Below are 23,547 nucleotides of genomic sequence, written 5' to 3' on the forward strand. Positions count from 1 at the left end.
TAACATTAAACTATTAATTGAAGAGCATTTCTAATTTTCTTATTCATTCCACTGGTAGTAGGATGACCATGTTAAGATCTAGGACTATCTCTATAGGGACAGTTTTACTTCTATGTAATGAGACTACAAAGTTGACGTAACTGTTTAATAGGACAGTCAAGAAACAATTTATTCTTCAATAATACTGTCAGGTTAGCTGGCAGTTTTTCATTTCCCTTTTCTTCTTGGCATTTAGCTCTAGGAAGTATTTTAGACACCCAAAATACGGATCTGCTGGTTTCTCACTTTTGAGTGAGTGATAGGAGGAACTCTGGTATATTTTAGTGACTCTCAAAATCAATAAATCATCTGTCTCTACTCTCCACATGGGCTCAAATGCCCACTGGTTGAAGGCCAGAAAACAACGGCACAAGAGTATCTTGTCAGGTTAGATCTTAGTAATTAATGTGTTCATGTTATGAAGAAAACAATTAATGAAAAACATCCTTATAATGCAGACCAAAATTAGCCCACAGCCATGGAAAACATTAACGCTTTGACCTAAAGCATGAGCCCACTGAAGTGTCATTTATGGTTATGTATTTTTCGCTAGTAAAAACACACCTTTAACCCAGTGCTCTCACAGTGTTCTAAATACCATTTACAATCCTTCAGGTTAACAGATGAGTAAATGTTTTCTCTTCTCACCCACTGAAGTTTGAATACTGGAAAGTTAGGAGAGAAGGTGAAGAAGGCCTGAGTTTATAAATTTATGAATTAAAATAAGCAGACTTTCCTTAATTGGCTAAAGAAATAATGTCACTGAAATGACCCTTGAACCATCAATACTAGGGATAATGCCACTGATTGTGAATTCCTTGAAAAGGTGGCTGCTAAAAATATCCCAGTGCCAATTAACTCAGAGAAGGATTGGATTTAATTGGGTCAAGCAAACATCCCTCTTTCTCATCCCCTTTGCAAGTAACTCACAACTTTCGATCTCCAGGGTGCAGTTTTGCTCATCCAGAGGGTATCTTCGGAGATCCATCATGCAAGCTGCAGTGGTTGTGATCCTACAAGGTGAGAGAGAATGACATGATAAAAGTGGGAACTTTTCACGGACACACAGAGACCATCCAACAAGCAAGTGTAAATTAAACATTTTAGGTGGTGAAATTTTATTTCTAAGCCTTCTAGCCCCAAATCATGGTTACTAAATGGCTGAAAATTTAGAAGCTCCTTGGAGACCACCATAAATGTACAGCAGTAGAGTAGAAAACCTAGATAAAGAGATAGAAATGGATAAATTTCTAGAGAGTTGCAAATTCAAGGAGAAACAAAGTGTGAGTATTGCAAAGTGTGGAGTTTAGATTAGTGATCAAAACTTTAACAAAAAGGAATCAGGACCATATGGCTATACTTAAAGAGAATTTGGTGCTAACTCTTCTCAATCTCTTTCAAAAATCAGAAGAGCACACACTCTGTTTCTGTGTTGGTCTATAATACAACAAAGCACACACATACTTTATGAGGTATGTACCCTTCAATTCCTAGACTAATCAAAGGCATAGAACAGAAAAGAAAACTTTAGGTCAGTATTTCTCATGAATATTTAATTTAATCCCCTGCATTAGACAAAATTTAACAATTCATTAAAATGATTAAGTGGTATCAGCATAACTATTCTAATGTGCACATGTTTATAAAATAGTCAGCCAAACATTAAAAATTATTATGATGTCAATGAAAGAACGTCAAAGGCAAGATTAATTAACATACTACACCATAGTGACAAAAGAAAACCCACATGATCATCTCAGGAGATGCAGAGAAATCAAAATCTCTACTTCTAAGGTCTGGAACAGAGCAAAGATGTCCAATACTATTACTTCTATTGCACACAGATTAGCAGTCCTAGCCTCTTGTTAGAAGGGAATAAGTAACATTATATCGGTTGTAGATGGTCTTCCCATATAGACAGACAGAGTCAAGAGTTCACCAAAAAAAAAGTATTGGAGCTGGAATATGGATCACACAAACCTACAGGATACAAAATGAGTATGAAAAATCAATGGTGTTGTCTGTATAATACACCAACACAGAAATCTCCAAAAAGAAAATTAAGAGGAGACTTCTGTTTACTCAAGCAACAAGATACGTAGGATTTGACTTGGCATCGGAGAAGAAAGACCTGTATGCTGAAAACTATAAAACCTTCATGAAGAAAAGCTGAAAAGACAAATAATTGGGGACCATGCTCCTCAGTCAGACTTAGTGTTCTCAAAATGAATGACAAAGTATTCTCCCTATATCTGCCAAAATGCCAATTGATATCTTTTCAAAGATTTTATTGCAGTCGGATATGCATGGCATTAAACTTACCCTTTCAGCCAGTCATTTATCTTTACAAAAATAGAAGAAACATTTTTAAAATTCACATGGAACAATAAAAAATGGCTGGAAAGTTACCAAAAATTACCTTGAGCAAGAGAAGCACAAACAATGATAGGCTCTCTGTGCTTTGCTCATTTGACGCACTCGCTTTTTTCCTTTTTAAGTCGTAGCCCTCAGGTGTTATATGCTACCACTTTGCAGTTCTGATTTGTACTATGCTTAGAATTGTTGAGTATATGTCTGTTGACTCTAATGTTTTTTTTTTTATTGGAGCTTTTGTACATTTTATAATAGAGATAATTATATTTTTGTTGGGATTGTTATTTTGGGTATTAGCCATCTATAAAATACATAGATTGCAAGCATTTTCTCCTATTATGAGTTGATTATTATTATTATTTTTTAGTTTGTATTAATCCAAACTGTTTGATTTTGCTTTTGTTGTCTGGAATTTTTGTTTTATGGCTATTACCGAGTTCAGTGCCACACTTTCCCCTTGTGTCCTGTTGGTACTTCTATTTCTATGTTTGAATCTTTGACTGACTTTTGGTTTATTTTATATATTTGGAGCTAGTCTCTGAATTTGCTGGAACATTTTGGATGTGGTTATTTAGTATTTAAAACCAAATTTGTTGAAGAGACCATCTCTTCTCTTTGTATGTTCTTGGTGCCTTTGTTGGTCAGCTGACTGTAGCTATGTCTTTATATCTGGGAACTCTGGTCCTACTCATTTATGTGCTAGTTTTCAAGGACACTCTTAGATTTTTTGTTTATTTTAAAATTGTATTATAATCTGATGTCAGAAAATGTGATCCTTTCTTTGGCTTTGAACTCAACATCTACTGATTATGAGGCCAGCTTTGAGTTTTTCACAGTCTTTGTTATAGTGAGGTAAGTTTCTTTTATGCCTAGGTATTGAAAGTCTTTGTTGTGAAAATGTATAGAATTTCTCCTGCATCTTTTGGGAAGATCATTAGGTTTTGTTCTTCATCCTGTTGATGAAGGTATCCTACACTTTGATTTGTATATGTCCAACAACCCCCCTATTCTTGAAATAAATCATACTTATTTCCGATGAAAAAATTTTTAGTGTGATGTTGAATTTGATGATATTTTATTATATCCATTATTAATGTAATTAATTCATCACAAAGACATCACAGTACAGCTGTCTAAAACTTTGTAGTTCGGGTTAACTTCCACTTTTATAGTCATTAATTGTGTGAGCTCAGGTGGCCTAAATGAGCTCCATTAGACTTAGTGCTGTAGCGGTAAATATTACAGAAAAGGTAACCTTTTATCCCACGCTTGTGACATCATGTGACTCAACATGGCGCTAGGCCCCCCTCTTAGAAAATAAAACTTTCTCAGGCTGAAAAATCTTGAGTTTTTAGTGGATTCTTGACTAACACGCTGGTTTGACATTTGTGGTAAGTATTAAAAAGGTGTGAACCTTAACACATTTAAGTATTCAAGGCTTATATCCAGTCCTTTAATGCTATTAAAAAACTAATCTGAGATGATTAAACATGTGAGTTAAGGGCCAGACAGCAACTTCATGGCTCTAATTTTATTGTTAGAGTGCTTTCAAGATAATTTATTAGGATAGTTAACAGACAACAGTCCAGATTACTTACATAGTTAGTTTTCAAAAAATGTCAGAGATCCTCAGAATGTGACATTTACTGTTATCTATTCACTTGTTGCGACATAGCTGCTCCTAAAATCTCCCCATTTGTGGACAGAAAAAGCAGCTGAGTATCTCTACCTCCAGGTGAGGTACATTGTGGCTCGGTGGCCACTGGGCAGAAATTGCCTATTTCTCCTACAGATCTACACTGTCCTCGAGAGGACACAATTTACAGGTTAGGACAGCTTAGTTCTGCCGAGACGGAATGAACTAATCTTTATTCCTGTTTCACTGAGGTCTGTCAGATCCCTGGTCAGAAGGCTGAAAACTGATGTTCTTCTGTTTCCATAGGGCACTGCACCGGCAGACAGTTGTCTCTTCAACCTGCCTCAGTTCCAGAAGTCATGTTAGGCTTTTTATATTTTCAGATAACATTGGTCGTTCTCAGGTTTCTGATGGGGTTGAAACTAGTTAATAGTCTCATGGCCTACCCAGGCTGTTCAACTTTGAGAATACATATTTAATTTGATAGTTATCAGATAGTATACAAGCTAGCCAGGTCATAACATAGATTTTAAGCCTTTCTTAAGCTGGAATAGATAACTAAATGTTCTGTTTAACTGATAAAATGTTGGGCTGGGTTTTAGCTATATTTTATACTTTATAAATCACAAAATGATAATAGTTGTGCTCAGCTTACATTTGAAAGAAAAGATTTTTTGTTAATTAGACAGAAAGGGTGAATTGTAGGTTGATGTCATTATGCAGGTGAAGGCAGACACAAGATAAAATGAGGCCTGTCATTGGACGAGAAAAAAGGGATGTGGGAACAAAGTTTTAGAAGGAAAGGGAGAGGTAGAAAGGAGCACAGAGGCAACATGAGGCAGATGTAAATGATCCTTGCCATGCATCACTACATAGATGCAGGCTGTTATTAATATTTCTTAAGAGATGGATTTCTATAGGTGAATTTATCTTATCTAGGTGAGAGGTTTATATCTTTATCCATTGGTTGTGAGTTTATTGTGTGGCTGTACTGTGGATTGAGAATGTAACATATAAATCTGATTGTTGGATTGCAGTTTGCTGAGTCTTGATTTTACCATGTAGCTAGAACCAGAGAGTTCACAGCTAGTAGAGAGCCACTGGGAGAGATACTAACCAGAGATGAATTATAGTTAGTTCCATATGGCCCTCTGGTGCCGGAACTAACTCTGGGGACCAGCAAGGTGCCATGATTGCCTGGGTCTGAGAGTACTTGGGGGCAGTGTGGAGTCGCTGAGATAAAGATACCCCACAGTGACATGAGGTCCCTCTGGGCGCTGACGCTAGCTCGGGATAAAAGACTCACATCTTTTTTAAATATTTACTGCAGCATAGTGTCCTCATAAATCAATCAATCCACTATCTAGGACTACTGTGTAGATGAAAATATTTAATTTATACATAATTATTTTCTCAGACTTTTGTACCTAACAGATGTTGCTCATATAGAAGTTGCTATTTATATACCTGTTATGTGTCACACCACTTTTTTTTTTTATTAACTTGAGTATTTCTTATATACATTTCGAGTGTTATTCCCTTTCCCGGTTTTCGGGCAAACAGCCCCCTCCCCCCTCCCCTTCCTTATGGGTGTTCCCCTCCCCATCCTCCCCCCTTGTCGCCCTCCCCCCAACAGTCTAGTTCACTGGGGGTTCAGGGCTTCCCCTTCCACTGGTGCTCTTCCTAGGATATTCATTGCTACCTATGGGGTCAGAGTCCAGGGTCAGTCCATGTATAGTCTTTAGGTAGTGGCTTAGTCCCTGGAAGCTCTGGTTGCTTGGCATTGTTGTACATATGGGGTCTTGAGCCCCTTCAAGCTCTTCCAGTTCTTTCTCTGATTCCTTCAACGGGGGTCCTATTCTCAGTTCAGTGGTTTGCTGCTGGCATTCGCCTCTGTGTTTGCTGTATTCTGGCTGTGTCTCTCGGGAGAGATCCACATCCGGCTCCTATCGGCCTGCACTTCTTTGCTTCATCCATCTTGTCTAATTGGATGGCTGTATATGTATGGGCCACATGTGGGGCAGGCTCTGAATGGGTGTTCCTTCTGTGTCTGTTTTAATCTTTGCCTCTCTATTCCCTGCCAAGGGTATTCTTGTTCCTCTTTCTCCGCATCCTCACCAGCATCTGCTGTCACCTGAGTTTTTGATCTTAGCCATTCTCACTGGGTCACACCACTTCTAATATTCACTCCAATCCTGACAATGTTTCATCAGTGTCTGCTGAATTTGTGAATAGGGGGAAGCTTTACTCCGCATCAAAGATAAACCTTCTTTCCCCATGCAACCCAATATAACAGAAGCAATGAAATCAGTCTCTCGTGTCTTATGAAACTTAACCCTGACATGGATTCTCATATCCATTTCCCAAACTCTGACATATTCCCGCTTAACAGGTTTTGTGTAAAGTGTGAGAAAACACTGTCCTGGAGTCCAAGTTTACACCACACTCCCATGAGCTTTAGGTGTTGGTGGTAAATCTCGCACCCTCCCTCTAGATGTTCTTCCTGGACTTCCCTCATCCCTGGAGTTTTCCCGTAGCCTGTCTTCCTGGACTGAAGAGTCTGAGAGGAACTGAAATTCAAATGGCTACTCTACTCTTCATAATCTTTTGATACCACTTTGGAATTGAAAAAAATACTTTTTAAAAGACACAGTTCTCTACAAAGTGTAAGGATGATTTGAATCTCTCAAAAGACACAGCTTTAACTCTGTTTCTTTTATGTTATAAATAAGCCTTAGTAGGTATGTGCTGGCTAAGTGTTTTTTTTGTCATTAGCAATAAAGAGCAAACTAGAAACAATTAATATATATATATATTTAAAAATTCTTTTGCAAACAGAAGAACAGCTAACCTTTTAGTAAGGGAAGGTCTCTTCCATAGTAGTTCAAACCACAAAGTTTCTATAACAGTAAATAATAAGCCGTTCCTACAAAAATGAACCTTTTGCTATTATACATTAATTTGTATGGAAATGATGTAATTTATTTACTTAACCTTTCACTGGTGGGCATTTATGTTTTTTCCTATTGTTTAATTTTGTACATGATGTTTTTAACTTACTATAATAAAATATTCAGTATACACACATATATACTGCATAAAGTATAAGAGCATACTATGCATGTATATATATTAGTGTATAATCAGTTATAATATAAGACATAGATGTTTTCCAACATCCAACATCATGTACTTGTATTTACATATATATGCATATATAAAACACAGGTGTGTCTCAACATCAGGGCACATTCCGAGACTTCATTGTTTGTGATGGATGAATATTGTAGACAGTTGTAGCAAAACTCTGGTGGCATAGATGGTGTAGGTGGTATAGTTTTATCACTTGGGCTGGCCCCTTTGTAGTTAGAGAGTGAGAAACACAAAATATATGAAACTTCCATCAATGTAGTATAGCCTTTTGTTTTACAGAAAGCTTACCTTTATGAGTTAAAGGAGAACGTTCTAAAATAATGATGGGTAGCATTATAGACACACAGCCATTTAATGACCATCAGCAGAGTAGTTTTGTTTATACCTGCATTTCTATAAACAATTTAAAGCTCACTGTGATGGTGGGCTGTAGGAAAACACAGTTACTACCAGGCAATAGAAGTTTTCTGTCTTGTTATAATATTAGGGGACATGTGGAGGTAATTATTCATCACAGCTTTGTTGTGGCATATAATTTATACAAACTGTGCGTATATATGGCATATGGATCCTTTGAAAAATTAAACAAAATGAAGTACTATATGCAACATTAATATATAACGTCCAAATGAGGAACTATATTGCATTCATATAAAGTCACTTGCTAAGCACATATGCCGGATCTGCTTTACCTTAAGTTGCACAATAAATACTAAAACACTTGTTGAAATCGCTTCCATCTACTGTATTCTTATATAACTGTTTATGAGTAAAGAATTGTGCAGATGTAAACACGCACTGGGAATTTCTTATACTCTTCCCAAACTCCACAATTCAGAAATGATGCGTTTCCCTCCCCCCACCACCCCAGGTAGGATTTTATCTCACCAGGGACATTTGGCAATGTCTTAGGACATTTTTGATTATTACGTTTGGACTGGAATTTGATACTAGAATCAAGTTTAATGGAAGCTGGTGTTGTTGCTAAGTGGCTCATAGTGACAGGACAGCGTTCCAGAACACCGAAGCTGTCACCTGTTCAAAAATACCATTGTTGAGGTCAAGAATCTCTGTGAACGAGTGCTTTTGAACATTTCTCCTCTGATAAAAACTTTAATAAAATGAAATCTTGTAGGAAACTTCAGTTGATGCAGTATAAGTGAAAAACCATAGTCGTTAGTATTAAATCGCCTTGTAAGCTTACATGTGATACATTTTTAAAAGGGAACATACATTTGAAAGCAAGGATAATATGTGACAAGGATTTGGGTTCTGAGTCTCCCTTAGGACCAATCCATTTAATCCATTTTTGTTGAATTTTAAAATTATTTTCTTTTTTGAAATTGTAGTGTGATTGCATGCTTTCCCATTTCTTCCCTCCAACCCCTCCTACCTACCTCTTCTTGCTTTCTTTCAAGTCCATTAATTGTTGCTACATGAATGGATGTATATGTATGTAAATACATACATACAACCTGCTCATAATGTTACTTGTATGTATGCTTTCAGGGCTGATGATTAAAACTCCAAATTTTGCAAAGAGTTACCGAATTGACTCATCTGTTATGATTAATTCATTCATCAATATTTGTCATAAAATTGATTTCGTCACCACAGTCCACATACTATACTAACTAAGGCTTGACCAAGATTCTGCGATGTGTACTCTTATTGCTTGAGTCCCTTGGCTGCTCCCCCTCACATAGTCTACTGTGATGTAAAGAGAAATTATTAATAAGTTTAGCAAGGGAAGCAACCCATGGAAGGGTAGCTCCTGGAATTCCCTGACATAAAATCGCCTGTGTCTTGGGTTGTCTGTCTTCTAATTCTCAAACTCCCTGAAGTATTTCATGAATCCAACTTGGACTATGTGGAGACACTCTCAAAATTACTTAGTAGGAGTTAGAGGAAGGCCACAAAAATACTAATATAGCCCACAGATACTCATTAGGTTCTTTGAGAAGAGAGAGAATGCTGGAACTCAAACAGAGATTGGGCACAAACAGGTGACCCCATATCTAGGCTTTAGTCTGGAGAAACATATACAGTGGAACGTTGAACTTTGATGCTAAGAATTTGGCATTTCTAGATATAATACTCAGGGTAGGAGCGATTGGCAAAGGGAAAAATGGCTCAGCAGAAATCCACAAGACCATCAACAAAAAGAGAGATGTCCCCAGGCAGAACTATTTGGCTCTTCTGTCTCTGAATGAGAGGCACCAGTGAACATCTCTAAGAATGATTGCTCCTCATGTGTCCATTTCTCCTTCTTGTCTAATAGGGTGGCTGGAAGCAGTGAATGGTGATGTAATGTAATGGTGATATAATGGTGATTACAATTAATTCACACCCTTCTGGCAATGTACTCATTCCGAATGAAGCAAGATGATCCTACGAACATTTCATGGAATTAAAGATATCAAAGATCACAGAACTGGATTGATTAAGGGCTTCAAAGTTTTATTGTTTCTTTTAAAAATTCTGTCTCTACTGTTCCGCACTGAAGGTATTCATCTTCTTTGTGTGTGGAAATATTATCATTGGCTGAGAGTGAATCATAGAACAATAGGGAAAACCCAGCTACAGGCAACAGCATTAACTAGCCTTTCTTCTAAAGACAAATTTCCCAGAGGTGGCTTCACGAGAGCAGAGCATTCATCTGTTCTTTCAAAGGCATTTAGAACAGCTTACATTATAATCTAATTTATTGACATTCTGAAGGTTAGGTCAGAAACTGCAGTGGGCTGTTAAAACTGTGGTCCCAGGGCAGGAATGCTGCTGCTGTCGTCTCTATTCATTAAGGTTTAAACTGCACAGCCATTGACCTTAGGTACCACTGGACCTGCAAATCATCTCTAATGTCTGAGGCTGGCATGGTTCTCGATGCTGACAAAACTCTATCCAGGAAGTGTCAGCCCATAAGTAGCTTAATGGGTACACATGACTGGGAGGGTGTTTGGGAGGAGTAGTGGTAAGATTGCTATGTTGTTAGGACTAAATTTCCTGTTGTGACAGCATTAATGGGACTGTCTCCTATAACTATGATCTAATAAGAGAGTTGTTCTTGACTAGGCCAGTTCATTGAGAGCAGACCTTCTATGTTTCCACACTGGAGTTAGAAAAACTACACAAGTCCTTTAGGCAGCTTCTCACCCTGGGGGAAGACATTAAATTTACACGTATAGGAGACTGTTGGTTTAATCAACTGTTACCTCCTAGACCTATAGACTCAGTGTGGTTGAGGTAATAGCATATGGTTATAGGACAGCATGTGACAAACACTGTACTGAGCACTGTGGACTGTTTTCATTGCTACCATGACAAACAGCCATTTAGTTAGTGGCTGAAAACAACACAAATTTACTTTAAGATTCTGGAAGTCAGCCATCATGAAACTGGGGCTGACGAAAAGGTTCGGCTGTTAAGATTGCTTCCTGTGCAAGCCTGAAATCTGAATTTGATTCATAAAAGTCAGGATGGAAGAAGAGAATTAGCTCCCCAAAGTTGTCCTCTGATGTCCACACATGCACTGTGGCACTGGTTTGTTTGTACATGTACACACACCCGCGCACACACACACACCATCCCTCCCAAACACATCCAACACATGAATGTAATACATTTTTAATTTTTGCAGTTATCGGTGGCCACTCCCATACACAAGTTCTATGCCACCTTTGCCCCAGCACATCTTTCAGGTGTGACAAATTATAGGTCGAAGGTTTTTGTGGCTGGGTTGATGTCCCACCATTGAAAGCCTTGCTTGGTTTCAGAACATGTCAGATTAAAGGTCTGTATCTCCAATGACTAGAAGTCTTCACTAAGATCACCTTCGTAGATCCCAAGGATTTCCCCCTGAATTCAGTTTCCTCATAAATTGAAAAGGCAGTCCTGGAATCAGAGCATGCCTGTTCTAGAGGCCATGAGGAAGAATTGATTTCCTGGTCTTTTCCATTTTCCAGAGGCCCTCTGCATTCCTTGGCTCATACAGTCTTTCTTCCACTTTCAATGCAAATTACCTCCAACTCCCCTTCTCTTCTCTTGTCTTCACAATCTCTGATATTCTGCTTCAATCTTTAAGGACCCTCATGCTTCCATTGGGTTCCATTTGTAAAGTCTCCTTCATTGTATCAGGCAATACTCTCTCAGTCATTGAGAATTTCATGACATCCCAGGAAAAGACAACATTCTGACTACCAGAGGTGAATGACTTAGTTCCTTACTTAAACGTTAAAATTTGGTAGGTGTTCATGGGTCATGGGACAATTTTGAAAGATGCCCCTATTTACATGGTTGGCATCCTCCAATATCAAAACCTAAAGAGACTGACACCTGATGGGATGTAGAATTGCTCCAAGTTCAGGGTCTATGGGTGATGTTATGGATATTGAGATCCAGTCAAGCTAGCCTCTCTTGATGTTTTATTTAGCCCAGATGATTCTAAGGAGAGAGGATTTGGACCAGTAAAATTTCTGTTATAGCACGGGAAATATACATAAAGCTTATCATAATTTTAGCACTCCCCTAAGCAGTAGTAATTCTGTGTGACTAATGATAAATATAAAAGGTAAGAGGACCTCCCAGGAATCTGGGCTATGGTAAGTATGGGTATAGCAGTTAATAACACCCAACCATCCATTTATGCCAACATTATTTTTAGTTTTGCTGCAAAACACTATTAGTGGCATTATGTGGTAGGCTATTAGGGCATAGAAACAGTTGAAAGGAGACATAGCCACATATTTCTGAAGACAAGCAAGGCTCTTCTATTGGGATGGTGACCCTAGCTAAACTCTAAGCCAGTACTATCTAGCGGTGACCCGTGTATTCACTTGAAGAGTGTTAGCTTTCTAATGATTTTTTCAGGCTAAAATTTAGTAGTTGTTCATGGGTAATGGCACAATTTTGAAAGACATTTTTCTTTCTGTGCATACGTCTCTTAGCCTTGCTTTGTGGGTAATGTATGGTCAGTTCCTTTTGGCAATTAATAATTTGTAGCTGGCATGATCTGTGTCCAGAACTTGACAAACCTGAAGAACTTTCAGTGCTGGAATTGATGGGAAATACAAGGGCAGAGGAGAACACATGTGCATTTGTTTCTGTGGACAGTGGCCCAAGCTAATCCTGTATTACAGTTTTGGGCAGCCATTTCTGAAATGATTGACAACTATGCAGTATAACTCAAGATCTAAGGAAGAGAGGACAGCCTTTCATCTTGTGTGTGATTGTGTGTGTGTTTGTGCATGAGTGTGCATTTGTGTGCGTACACCTGTGAATGCTTATGTGTATAAGTTTGTGTGAGGGCACATGTGGTTGGTCTGTGTGCATGTAAGTATGTGTGTATGGAATCCAGAAATCAACCTAGGGTGTTATTTCTCAGATATTGCCTACCTTTCTTTGTTTGAGATAAGGTCTTTCATTTGGCTTGGAGCTTACACTGCAGGCAAAATGGATGACTGACAGCTAGGCATCAAACCCCAGAGACCCACTTAGCTCCACTACCTTCATGCTTGGATATAAGCACACACCACCATGTCAGACTTTTTAAATTTTGGTGATCAAACTCAGGTTTTTGTGCTTGAATAGTAAGCTCTTCGATGACTGAGCTATGTCCCTATCTTCTCTTATCCTATTTTTATTATCCATCAGATATCTATACATTCTAGTAAAAAAAATGGATGGGACTTTTGCTTTTTTTTTTTCAGCAAACACAATCTTCAAGTTTTCTGAAAAGTAGCCTCAACTGTTATCATAACCAATTTGTCAAAAGTATTTCCTCTAATAAGCTGCTGGGAAGTTGATAAATATATTTTTTTAGGTGTGTTGCTGTCATAATTAGTGATTTTTAACTTAACCACGAAAAAGTGAAGTTAGTGGTTTTGCTTAGGCTTTTCTTTCTTAGTTTTGCCATTTGTGTCCTCATCTTGAGTCCCATTGGTTTTCACTGGGTTCATAGGGAAGCACCTCTTATGTGTGGAAACACTCAGTTGTACAGTCTAACTTCATGACAAAGAAACTGAGCTTTCAATGGGGACCAGCCTAAGGGCCCAGTTGCTTTCTTGTTTTTTTTTTTTTTGTCTAGAAGTGGTTCCTGTCTTATGTATATAATTTCCTAGTTTTATTCTTTGTTTATTCTTTAGTTTCTTTTTAAACTAAAAAGTCTATATACAATATATTTTGATCACTCTTTCCTTTCCATCAACTCCCAGAATCTCCTCACTTCCATACCCATTGCGAACTTCATGCTTTCTTGTTTTCCCTTTCTCAAAAAATGCAACATAAAACAAAACCCAAAAATTAAAGATCAAAACAAACAAAAATAAGTAAAATAAATGGATAATAAATAATAAAGCAGCAAAACAGAAATAATAAAACAAAAGTAGAACAAAAAAGCAGAAACAAGACAAAACAACCAAAAATATCAAGCAAAGTCTCTTTTCTGTTGGCCAAGTACTCCTATCCATGAAAATATACCCAGTAACACTCCACTGAAGAAAACTAATATTCTCTTTTCTAACAGGTATTAATTTCAAATAGCTACTTGGCCAGTGGTAGGATTTCATGTTCATTTCACCTTTTATAAAAAGGTTTTGTCTATTTTGAACTCATGCAGGTCTTGTGTGTTCTAATAGTCTCCATGAGTTCACATGTGCACCCTACTGTTGTGTCTGGAAGGAACTGTTTTCTTGGAGTCATCAGCCACCTTCGACTGTTCCAGTCTTTCTGCCTCCTCTTCCACATAGATTCATGAGCCTTGGGAGGAGAGGCTTGACAAAAACATTCCATCTAAGACTGACTGCTCAAAAGTTTCTCACTCTCTGACATACTGTCCGGTTGTCAGTCTCTGTGTTAAGTACCATTTGCTTCAGGAAGAAGCTTCTCTGATGAAGGTTGAGTAAGACATTGATCTGACACTGTCACTAGAGCCATTTAATAGCTAAGTTCCTTTTGCAGAATAATAGTAAGCTTTCTTCTAGGGCTCATGTATGGCTTTTTCTAGTCTCATGCCTTGGCTATTTTATCCGTGTCAGGTATGGTTCCATCTCATAGAATGGATCTTAGATCCAGGCAAAAATTGGTTTGTTACTACCATAATATTTGTGCCACTAGTGTACCAGCATTCCTTGTAGACATGTCTCTGTTGTAGGTTTCAGGATTTATATCTGAGTGATAAAGATGATTACTTTTCTCCAACATACCTTCTAGAACCATGAACATAAGACAGAAGGAGTAAATCTTCTAGTTGGGTGTAGGCTCAATTTTGCTATGTTCAATAGCAGAAGTGTTGTCCTAAGTGAGAGGGCCCTGCTCTCACAACCAGTAGTCTTTGCAGTAGCCTGAGATATGTGTGTGTGTGTGTGTGTGTGTGTGTGTGTGTGTGTGTGTGTGTGTGACGTCTATGGAACTCTTCTAGCCAATGATTCAATTGATGACAGAGTATGTCTCGTTGGGGAATTCTTTTCCCATTATATGGTAAGTCCATTTAGATTTCTTTCACAGATATGTCTATTTTAGGAAACTTTTACTGTAGCAAGCAGGTTTCCATATAGCTTTTCAAAAATCCTCTCCTATAGTCCCTTCATTGCCCTGCCTTCTACTCCACATTTCCACTTAATCCTTCTATTGTGGTATCCCCTTTATCTCTTTATAGCACTGTGTTCTATTTCCCCCTTTTTGGGAGACTCTGTGCCCCTTATACAACAATATAGGAGACTTTAACACCCCACTTTCATCAAAGGACAGATTATGGAAAAATAAACTAAACAGAGACACAGAGAAATTAACAGATGTTATGAACAAATGGATTTAACATATATACATATATACATACATATATACATGTGTATATATATACATGCATATATATATACATATATATATATATATATTCATCTTAAAACAAAAGAATAGGAGGACCAACTTCAGGCCTGGGACCAGAGGTAAGACTAACTTTTCTGCTCCAAGCGACCTGCCTGGTGGACTCAGGACACACAGAGGCAAAATTCCTCTGGGACCGGACACTTCAAGTTTTTAGCTGGAGCCCGAACCTTGCTGATCCCGGCCCACAGCTCCCTGCTCCCAAAACCTGTGGGAGAGAGAGCTCACTGCCCAGACAGGTGGGCACTCCTGAAGCAGTTATTAAAAGTCTCCCAACCAAAAAGAGTGCAGGTCCAGATGAGTTCAGTGCAGAATTCTATCAGACCTTCATAGAAGACCTCATACCAACAATGTCCAAACTATTCCACAAAATTGAAACAGATGGAGCGCTACCGAATTCCTTCTATGAAGCCACAATTACTCTTATACCTAAACCACACAAAGACCCAACAAAGAAAGAGCACTTCAGACCAATTTCCCTTATGAATATCGATGCAAAAATACTCAATAAAATTCTGGCAAACCGAATCCAAGAGCACATCAAAACAATCATCCATCATGATCAAGTAGGCTTCATCCCAGGCATACAGGGATGGTTTAATATATGGAAAACCATCAATGTAATCCACTATATAAACAAACTGAAAGATATAAACCACATGATCATTTCATTAGATGCTGAGAAGGCACTTGACAAAATTCAACACCCCTTCATGATAAAAGTTCTGAAAAGAATAGGAATTCAAGGCCCATACCTAAACATAGTAAAAGCCATATACAGCAAACCAGTTGCTAACATTAAACTAAATGGAGAGAAACTTGAAGTAATCCCACTAAAATCAGGGACTAGACAAGGTTGCCCACTCTCTCCCTACTTATTCAGTATAGTTTTTGAAGGTCTAGCCAGAGCAATCAGACAACAAAAGGACATCAAAGGAATACAGATTGGAAAAGAAGAAGTCAAAATATCACTATTTGCAGATGATATGAGAGTATATTTAAGTGATCCCAAAAGTTCCACCAGAGAACTACTAAAGCTGATAAACAACTTCAGCAAAGTGGCTGGGTATAAAATTAACTCAAATAAATCAGTAGCCTTCCTCTACACAAAAGAGAAACAAGCTGAGAAAGAAATTAGGGAAATGGCACCCTTCATAATAGTCCCAGATAATATAAAATACCTCGGTGTGACTCTAACCAAGCAAGTCAAAGATCTGTATGATAAGAACTTCAAGCCTCTGAATAAAGAAATTGAAGATCTCAGAAGATGGAAAGATCTCCCATGCTCCTGGATAAGCAGGATTAATATAGTTAAAATGACCCTTTTACTAAAAGCAATCTACAGATTCAATGCAATCCCCATCAAAATTCTAACTCAATTCTTCATAGAGTTAGAAAGAGAAGTTTGCAAATTCATCTGGAATAACAAAAAACCCAGGATAGCAAAAAACTATCCTCAACCATAAAAGAACTTCTGGGGGAATCGTGATTCCCAACCTGAAGCAGTATTACACAGCAATAGTGATAAAAACTGTATGGTATTGGTAATGAGACAGGCAGGTAGATCAATGGAATAGAATTGAAGACCCAGAAATGAACCCACACACCTATGGTCACTTGATCTTTGAGAAAAGAGCTAAAACCATCCAATGGAAAAAAGATTAGCATTTTCAACAAATGGTGCTGGTTCAACTGGAGGTCAGCAGGTAGAAGAATGCAAATCGACCCATTCTTATCACCCAGTACAAAGCTGAAGATAAGTGGATCAAAGACCTCTACATCAAACCAGATACACTTAAACTAATAGAAGAAAAAGTGGGGAAGAGTCTTGAACACATGGGTACTGGAGGAAATTTCCTGAACAAAACGCCAATGGCTTATTCTTTAAGATCAGGAATCAACAAATGGGACCTCATAAAACTGCAAAGCTTCTGTTAGGGAAAGGACACTGTCATTAGGACACAACGGCAACCAACAGATTTGGAAAAGATTTTTACCAATCCTACATCTGATAGAGGGCTAATATCCAAAATATACAAAGAACTCAATATGTTACACTCCAGAGAACCAAATAACTCTATTAAAAATGGGCTACAGAGCTAAACAAAGAATTCTCAGCTGAGGAATATCGAATGGCTGAGAAGCACCTAAAGAAGAGGTCAACATCCTTAGTTATCAGAGAAATGCAAATCAAAACAACCCAGAGATTCCACCTCACACCAGTCAGAATGGCTAAGATCAAAAAGTCAGGTGACAGCAGATCCTGTGAAGATGTGGAGAAAGAGGTACACTCCTCCTTTGTTGGTGGGATTCCAAGCTGGTACCCTGAAATCAGTCTGGAGGTTCTTCAGAAAACTGGACATTGTACTACCTGAGGACCCAGCTGTACCAGTCCTGGGCATATACCCAAAAGATGTTCCAACATACAAGAAGGACACATGCTCCGCTCTGTTCATAGCAGCGTTTTTTATAATAGCCAGAAGCTGGAAAGAATCCAGATGTCCTTCAACAGAGGAATGGATACAGAAAATGTGGTACATCTACACAATAGCTATCAAAAACAATGACTTCATGAAATTTATAGGCAAATGAATGGAACTAGAAACTATGATCCTGAGTGAGGTAACCCATTCACAAAAAATCACACATGGTATGCCCTTGCTGATAAGTGGATATTAGGCCAAAAGCTCTAATTACCCAAGATACAATCCACAGACTACATGAAGCTCAAGAATAAGGATGACCAAAGTGGGAATTCTTCAGTCCTTCTTATGAGGGGAACAAAAATATTTGTAGGAGAGACCAAGTTTGGAGCAGAAACTGAAGGAATGGCCCATTGCGGGATCCAGTCACCAAAACTAGACAATATTGAGGAAACCAAGAAGTACCTGTGACAGAAGCCTGATATAGCTGTCTCCTGAGAGGCTCAGCCAGAGGATGACAAATACAGAGGGGAATGCTAGCAGCAAAACATTGAACTGAGAACGGGGTCTGCAATGGACGAGTTAGTGAAAGGATTGAAGGAACTGAAGGGGTTTGCAACCCCAGAAAACAACACCACCAACCAACCAGAGCGTCCAAGGACAAAACCACCATCCAAAGAGTCCACATGGACAGAGCCATGGCTCCAGCTGCATATGTAGCAGAGGATGGCCTTGTTGGGCATCAATGGGAGGAGAAGCCCTTGGTCCTGTCAAGGCTCTATGTCCCAGTGTAGGGTAATGTCAGTGGGTGTGGGGGGGAGGCATGAGTGGGTGGGTGGGGCAACACTCTCACAGAAGCAGGGGGAGAGGGGATGGGATAGGGGTTTTATGGGGATAACTTTTGAAATGTAAATAAAAAAATCAATAAAAATATATAAAAATATCTTTGAACCATTCATAATTGTATTTTGAGTTCTTGCCTTGTACTTCAGCTTAATTCCCTTTTTTTTCCCAGAGACTATTGCTGACTACTGAAGAAGATATTGTCATGGTTGTATTTGTGTTGGTTTTGCTCTGAGACCTAAGCATATAGAGTTACAATGTGTGAAGTGATGCCTGGTGTAGACCTCTCACCTTGATTTGTTTGCTGTGTTTTCTGTTGTTTGGTTGCTCTGGATCCCTCTGGATCATAGAAAAGTAGGGCAGCTATGGGCTCTATGAAATCTATTCAAGTGTGGTGACTGTGGGGTACCTGGGAAAGAACAGCTCAGCGAATCCACAAAAAGTGACAAACTACAGAGATGATAGTGAAGTAATGCCTGAAGGGACGATAGGCAATGTCTAGGGAGACCTTGGTCCCTGGTTCCTAGAGGTAAAATTTCAAGGGGATAAAGAGGGAATGGGAGGAGGGGTTGAGGTGGACAAGTATGAGCAGGTCAAAGAGTAAATCTGGACCAACCAAAATGTAGACTTAGAAGAAACTAATATCAATTTTTAAATGATAAATTAACCAATTACAGCTGTAGATGTCTGCAGAATAATGTTGTGATGAGTTCAGTGTGTAATAATTAAATCCAGCTAATTAACATATCTGTCACCTCAAGCACTTATCTTTTATTTATGTATTTTTCTGGTGAGAGCACTTGGCACTTATTTTCTTACTGCTACTGAAAAGGCACAACACACTATTATTTACTATTACCAAGAGAAAGAAACAATCCAATATTTCTTATCAAACCACAAAGGTCATTGAGCCAACACGGTCATGAGTAAATAAACCAAAATGAGAGGTACCACAGTTCTTGATTTCAGATTGTGCTACAAGGTGCTGGTAATAAAACAGCTTTGTGCTGCAATATTACCAGCCCTGCAAATTAGGACAAAAGGATAAACATTCTAGAACTGAACCCTTCTGTGTGGAGTCAGTAGATTCTGACACAAGACTGAGGTCACAATCTTTAAAAAGGTGGCCTCTTCAATGCTGCTGCTGGGAAGTCTGTTTCTCCATAATCAGAATAATGAAATTGGGTCTTTATCTCAAACCATTAGTTTTTAACTTCTTGATCCCAGGCTACTTGTCTCTCTCTGTTTTGTAGACTTGGTGTTGAATGCTAATGGCTCCTCTCTGTGCAATCCCAGGCACTCATTTTCAGACAATTATCTATATTCGAAATGTTGTTTAAATGGGATCATTATTATTCAATTCTGTTGGGCCAGAGTGATTCATGGACCATTTTGCAAACATGAAAAGCAGTTCACAAATCAGTGTGGGGGTGGGGTATGCAGAGAAATCCTGAGAGAGCAAGAGTGATTAAATAGGCTCATGGTAGGGGCACAGAGCCAGCTCGGATCATGGGTTCCCATGGGTTTCCAACCCTAATTTTCCTGAATCATATCACTATCATCATATAGCTTTGGACTCTATACTTTATATAATGTTCAATATTAGCTTGTAGTCACTTTAAATTATGCCTCAGGACGTAGGAACGATCTAATCTACCTTCTCCCAACCAGAGCACCTTCTCACCATTTTATTTCTCATACATGTTTTTCCTGGATATATTATGAGTAAATGGCACAGTAGAAAGCCATACATAATGGAGAGGGACCTAGACATTGAAGTACAAGTAACAGTAAATTTTAAAGAAAATTTTGCCTTCAAGGAAATGCTGTAGCTGCAGAATCAATAAGTATTACCCTAAACTATTCCTTAGGATCATTTAGAAAGGTGTAAGAATTAAGAGGTAGGATAAATAACTGAGTCTCTTCAGAACTGTTAGTGTCTGGCTTATGTGTAAAACTGCTATATTGCCTTGGACTGTTTTTCTTCCTTCCCTGAACCAAGGCCTGACGTGTTTGCTAAGAAGTGATCAGTCATCCTAAAATAGTTCTCTCTAGGGAGGGAGATATGATGCAGGAGTCACCAAGCATTTAAGATACCGCCTTATCTAGACAGAGCTGTTTCACAGAGGCAGAGAACAGAGCAAAAAATAAACCCAAGGAAGGAAAGCACACACTTGAAAAATTTCCCGAACTATGAAAAGAGAGCAGCTTTGGTACAATTATTACTTTCCATTGAATCAGCAATAAAGGAAGACATCCTGAAATTAGGAGATGGCAGGACACATATCAGCCCTGGAGTAACTTTCCACCATTTTCACCCTCCTATTTATGGTCAGTCTACATTTTCAGTAACATGATTTAAGAGTCTCTGTTTTTTCCTTTGAGTTTTAGTATTATAAACATTTTCATCATGGTGTCGGTACCACTATGTTTGGACTAGGACACAATGGATGTCACATCAAACATTTAGTTGCCTTTCACATTTATCAGTTTAAAAGATGGATTAATGGCATTTTAATGAAGATGTGACTTTTCTACATTACGGCATATCGCTATACCACTAAAACTCATAAAGAAGATGGTCATCTAATGGTAGGACAGCTTGGTTGCATGCTAGATTATCCCTCCCCTGACCTCCATGGATCTCCTGTCCTCTTCCCTCCCACATGGTCCCCATCCCATTTTCACATCTCTTTGCTTTGTTCTTCTTAAACACAAATTGTTATGGTGGGTGTATTATGAGAGCTGCAAAATAAATTAGTTTTTAAAATTAACTTTTATAAAGCCATTGTTAATTAGGTAAATTTTGGAGGGGTCAGATATCATTAAGTACTATTTTGAAATTAGAAGTTATATTCTTTTCTATAATGAAGAGATTATAAATTAAACAAATTAAAGACTATTTCCAACCACCAAATTAATGTGTGATAATAACGGATGTTTATATTCCTGTGGGGGGAGGGGTTAGATATCATATAATGGTAAGAAAAAATAATGGGTGCTCTTGCTGTGGTAAGAAGTTTGACAAAAGTTGTGTTTTGACTTGGACCTTTTATTTATAGCTACTTGTTCACCAGCATACAAAGAATTAAGAAGAAATATTCCCTCTCTTTTTAAAATTGTGCGTGTGCCTGTGCATGTGGGGTGTGTGTGTGTGTGTGTGTGTGTGTGTGTGTGTGTGTTTGTGTTTGTGTTTTATGTGTGCATGTGAGTATGGTAATTGTATACAGGTGTTATGGAGTTCAGAAGAAGTTGTTGCCTCTCTTGGAAGTTACGGGTGGTCGTTCCTCAATCCAAGGTGGTTATAAGAAATGGACACCTGTCCTCTGAGGAAGCTGCGAGTCCTCTTGACTGCTGGGCTGTCTCTGCAGTTCCCAGGGGTGTGCATAATGTAGTAACAACTGGCAAACTCCTGGTACCTGGGATAAATGGCTATAAAACTCTGTGTGGAAAAGCAAACAGGATCCCAAACTGGAAAGGATGTTTGCAGAAAGCAACATTTATGGAAGTTTTGTAAAAATGAACCATCATGTATGTCCTAAGAAACCACAGGTATATAAAATAAAACATGTTAAAATGTTAAGCTGGGGAGGGGTGGGGAGGAAGGAGAAGAGATGGGTGGATGCAGTGGAGTAGGAATTGTAATGGTCTCTGAGTTCTTCCTCCTTTTCTGTACTCATACCTCTCCCCAGCCCCCACTATCCTTTTCTCCTTCTCCAGCCTGCCTTTCCTTTTCTCTCTATTTTCTCTTATTTCTCTTCTCTCTCTCCACCCTGATCATCTTCCCAGACTTTGTTCCTTCAAAGAAAATGAAAGCAAATTGAGGCACATGCTAATGCACTTCAATCTCTTTAATACACTCAAATTTGATGTCCTCATACTAAGAGAAAAATCCTTGGATAATCCCTACCTGCAGTCTCATGCTACTTGTCATTTCGAACTGGGTTGCCTTCCTGGATTCTATCCTAGACTAGCCATAATAAATGGAAACCAAAATTTGTCCCTCTCTTACATGGATTTACACTAACTGGTATTTAATAGTGATAATGATACTAATGTTCTGAAATGTATTCTTTTTTTTTTATTAACTTGAGTATTTCTTATATACATTTCGAGTGTTATTCCCTTTCCCGGTTTCCGGGCAAACATCCCCCTCCCCCCTCCCCTTCCTTATGGGTGTTCCCCTCCCAACCCTCCCCCCATTGCCACCCTCCCCCCATAGACTAGTTCACTGGGGGTTCAGTCTTAGCAGGACCCAGGGCTTCCCCTTCCACTGGTGCTCTTACTAGGATATTCATTGCTACCTATGGGGTCAGAGTCCAGGGTCAGTCCATGTATAGTCTTTAGGTAGTGGCTTAGTCCCTGGAAGCTCTGGTTGCTTGGCATTGTTGTACTTTTGGGGTCTCGAGCCCCTTCAAGCTCTTCCAGTTCTTTCTCTGATTCCTTCAATAGGGGACCTATTCTCAGTTCAGTGGTTTGCTGCTGGCATTCGCCTCTGTATTTGCTGTATTCTGGCTGTGTCTCTCAGGAGAGATCTACATCCGGCTCCTGTCAGTCTGCACTTCTTTGGTTCATCCATCTTGTCTAATTGGGTGGCTGTATATGTATGGGCCACATGTGGGGCAGGCTCTAAATGGGTGTTCCTTAAGTCTCTGTTTTAATCTTTGCCTCTCCCTTCCCTGCCAAGGGTATTCTTTTTCCTCATTTAAAGAAGGAGTGAAGCATTCACATTTTGATCATCCGCCTTGAGTTTCGTTTGTTCTAGGGATCTAGGGTAATTCAAGCATTTGGGCTAATAGCCACTTATCAATGAGTGCATACCATGTATGTCTTTCTGTGATTGGGTTAGCTCACTCAGGATGATATTTTCCAGTTCCAACCATTTGCCTACGAATTTCATAAACTCGTTGTTTTTGATAGCTGAGTAATATTCCATTGTGTAGATGTACCACATTTTCTGTATCCATTCCTCTGTTGAAGGGCATCTGGGTCCTTTCCAGCTTCTGGCTATTATAAATAAGGCTGCGATGAACATAGTGGAGCACGTGTCTCTTTTATATGTTGAGGCATCTTTTGGGTATATGCCCAAGAGAGGTATAGCTGGATCCTCAGGCAGTTCAATGTCCAATTTTCTGAGGAACCTCCAGACTGATTTCCAGAATGGTTTTACCAGTCTGCAATCCCACCAACAATGGAGGAGTG

The 23,547-nt window shown here is 38.8% G+C and overlaps 1 protein-coding gene across 1 annotated transcript in view; it reads right to left on the reverse strand.

Annotated features, from left to right (window-relative positions):
• The window catches only part of Gabrb1 (gamma-aminobutyric acid type A receptor subunit beta1), a 483,582-nt gene that overhangs the window by 112,609 nt on the left and 347,426 nt on the right, over positions 1-23,547 (reverse strand). Inside the window, exon 5 of the mRNA NM_012956.2 lies at positions 970-1,052. Coding sequence (NP_037088.1) covers positions 970-1,052 — 83 coding nt within the window. The remainder of the gene's footprint in view (positions 1-969; positions 1,053-23,547) is intronic.

Source organism: Rattus norvegicus, chromosome 14 (assembly GCF_036323735.1).
Source record: "Rattus norvegicus strain BN/NHsdMcwi chromosome 14, GRCr8, whole genome shotgun sequence".
In the NCBI taxonomy this organism is placed as follows: Eukaryota; Metazoa; Chordata; class Mammalia; order Rodentia; family Muridae; genus Rattus; species Rattus norvegicus.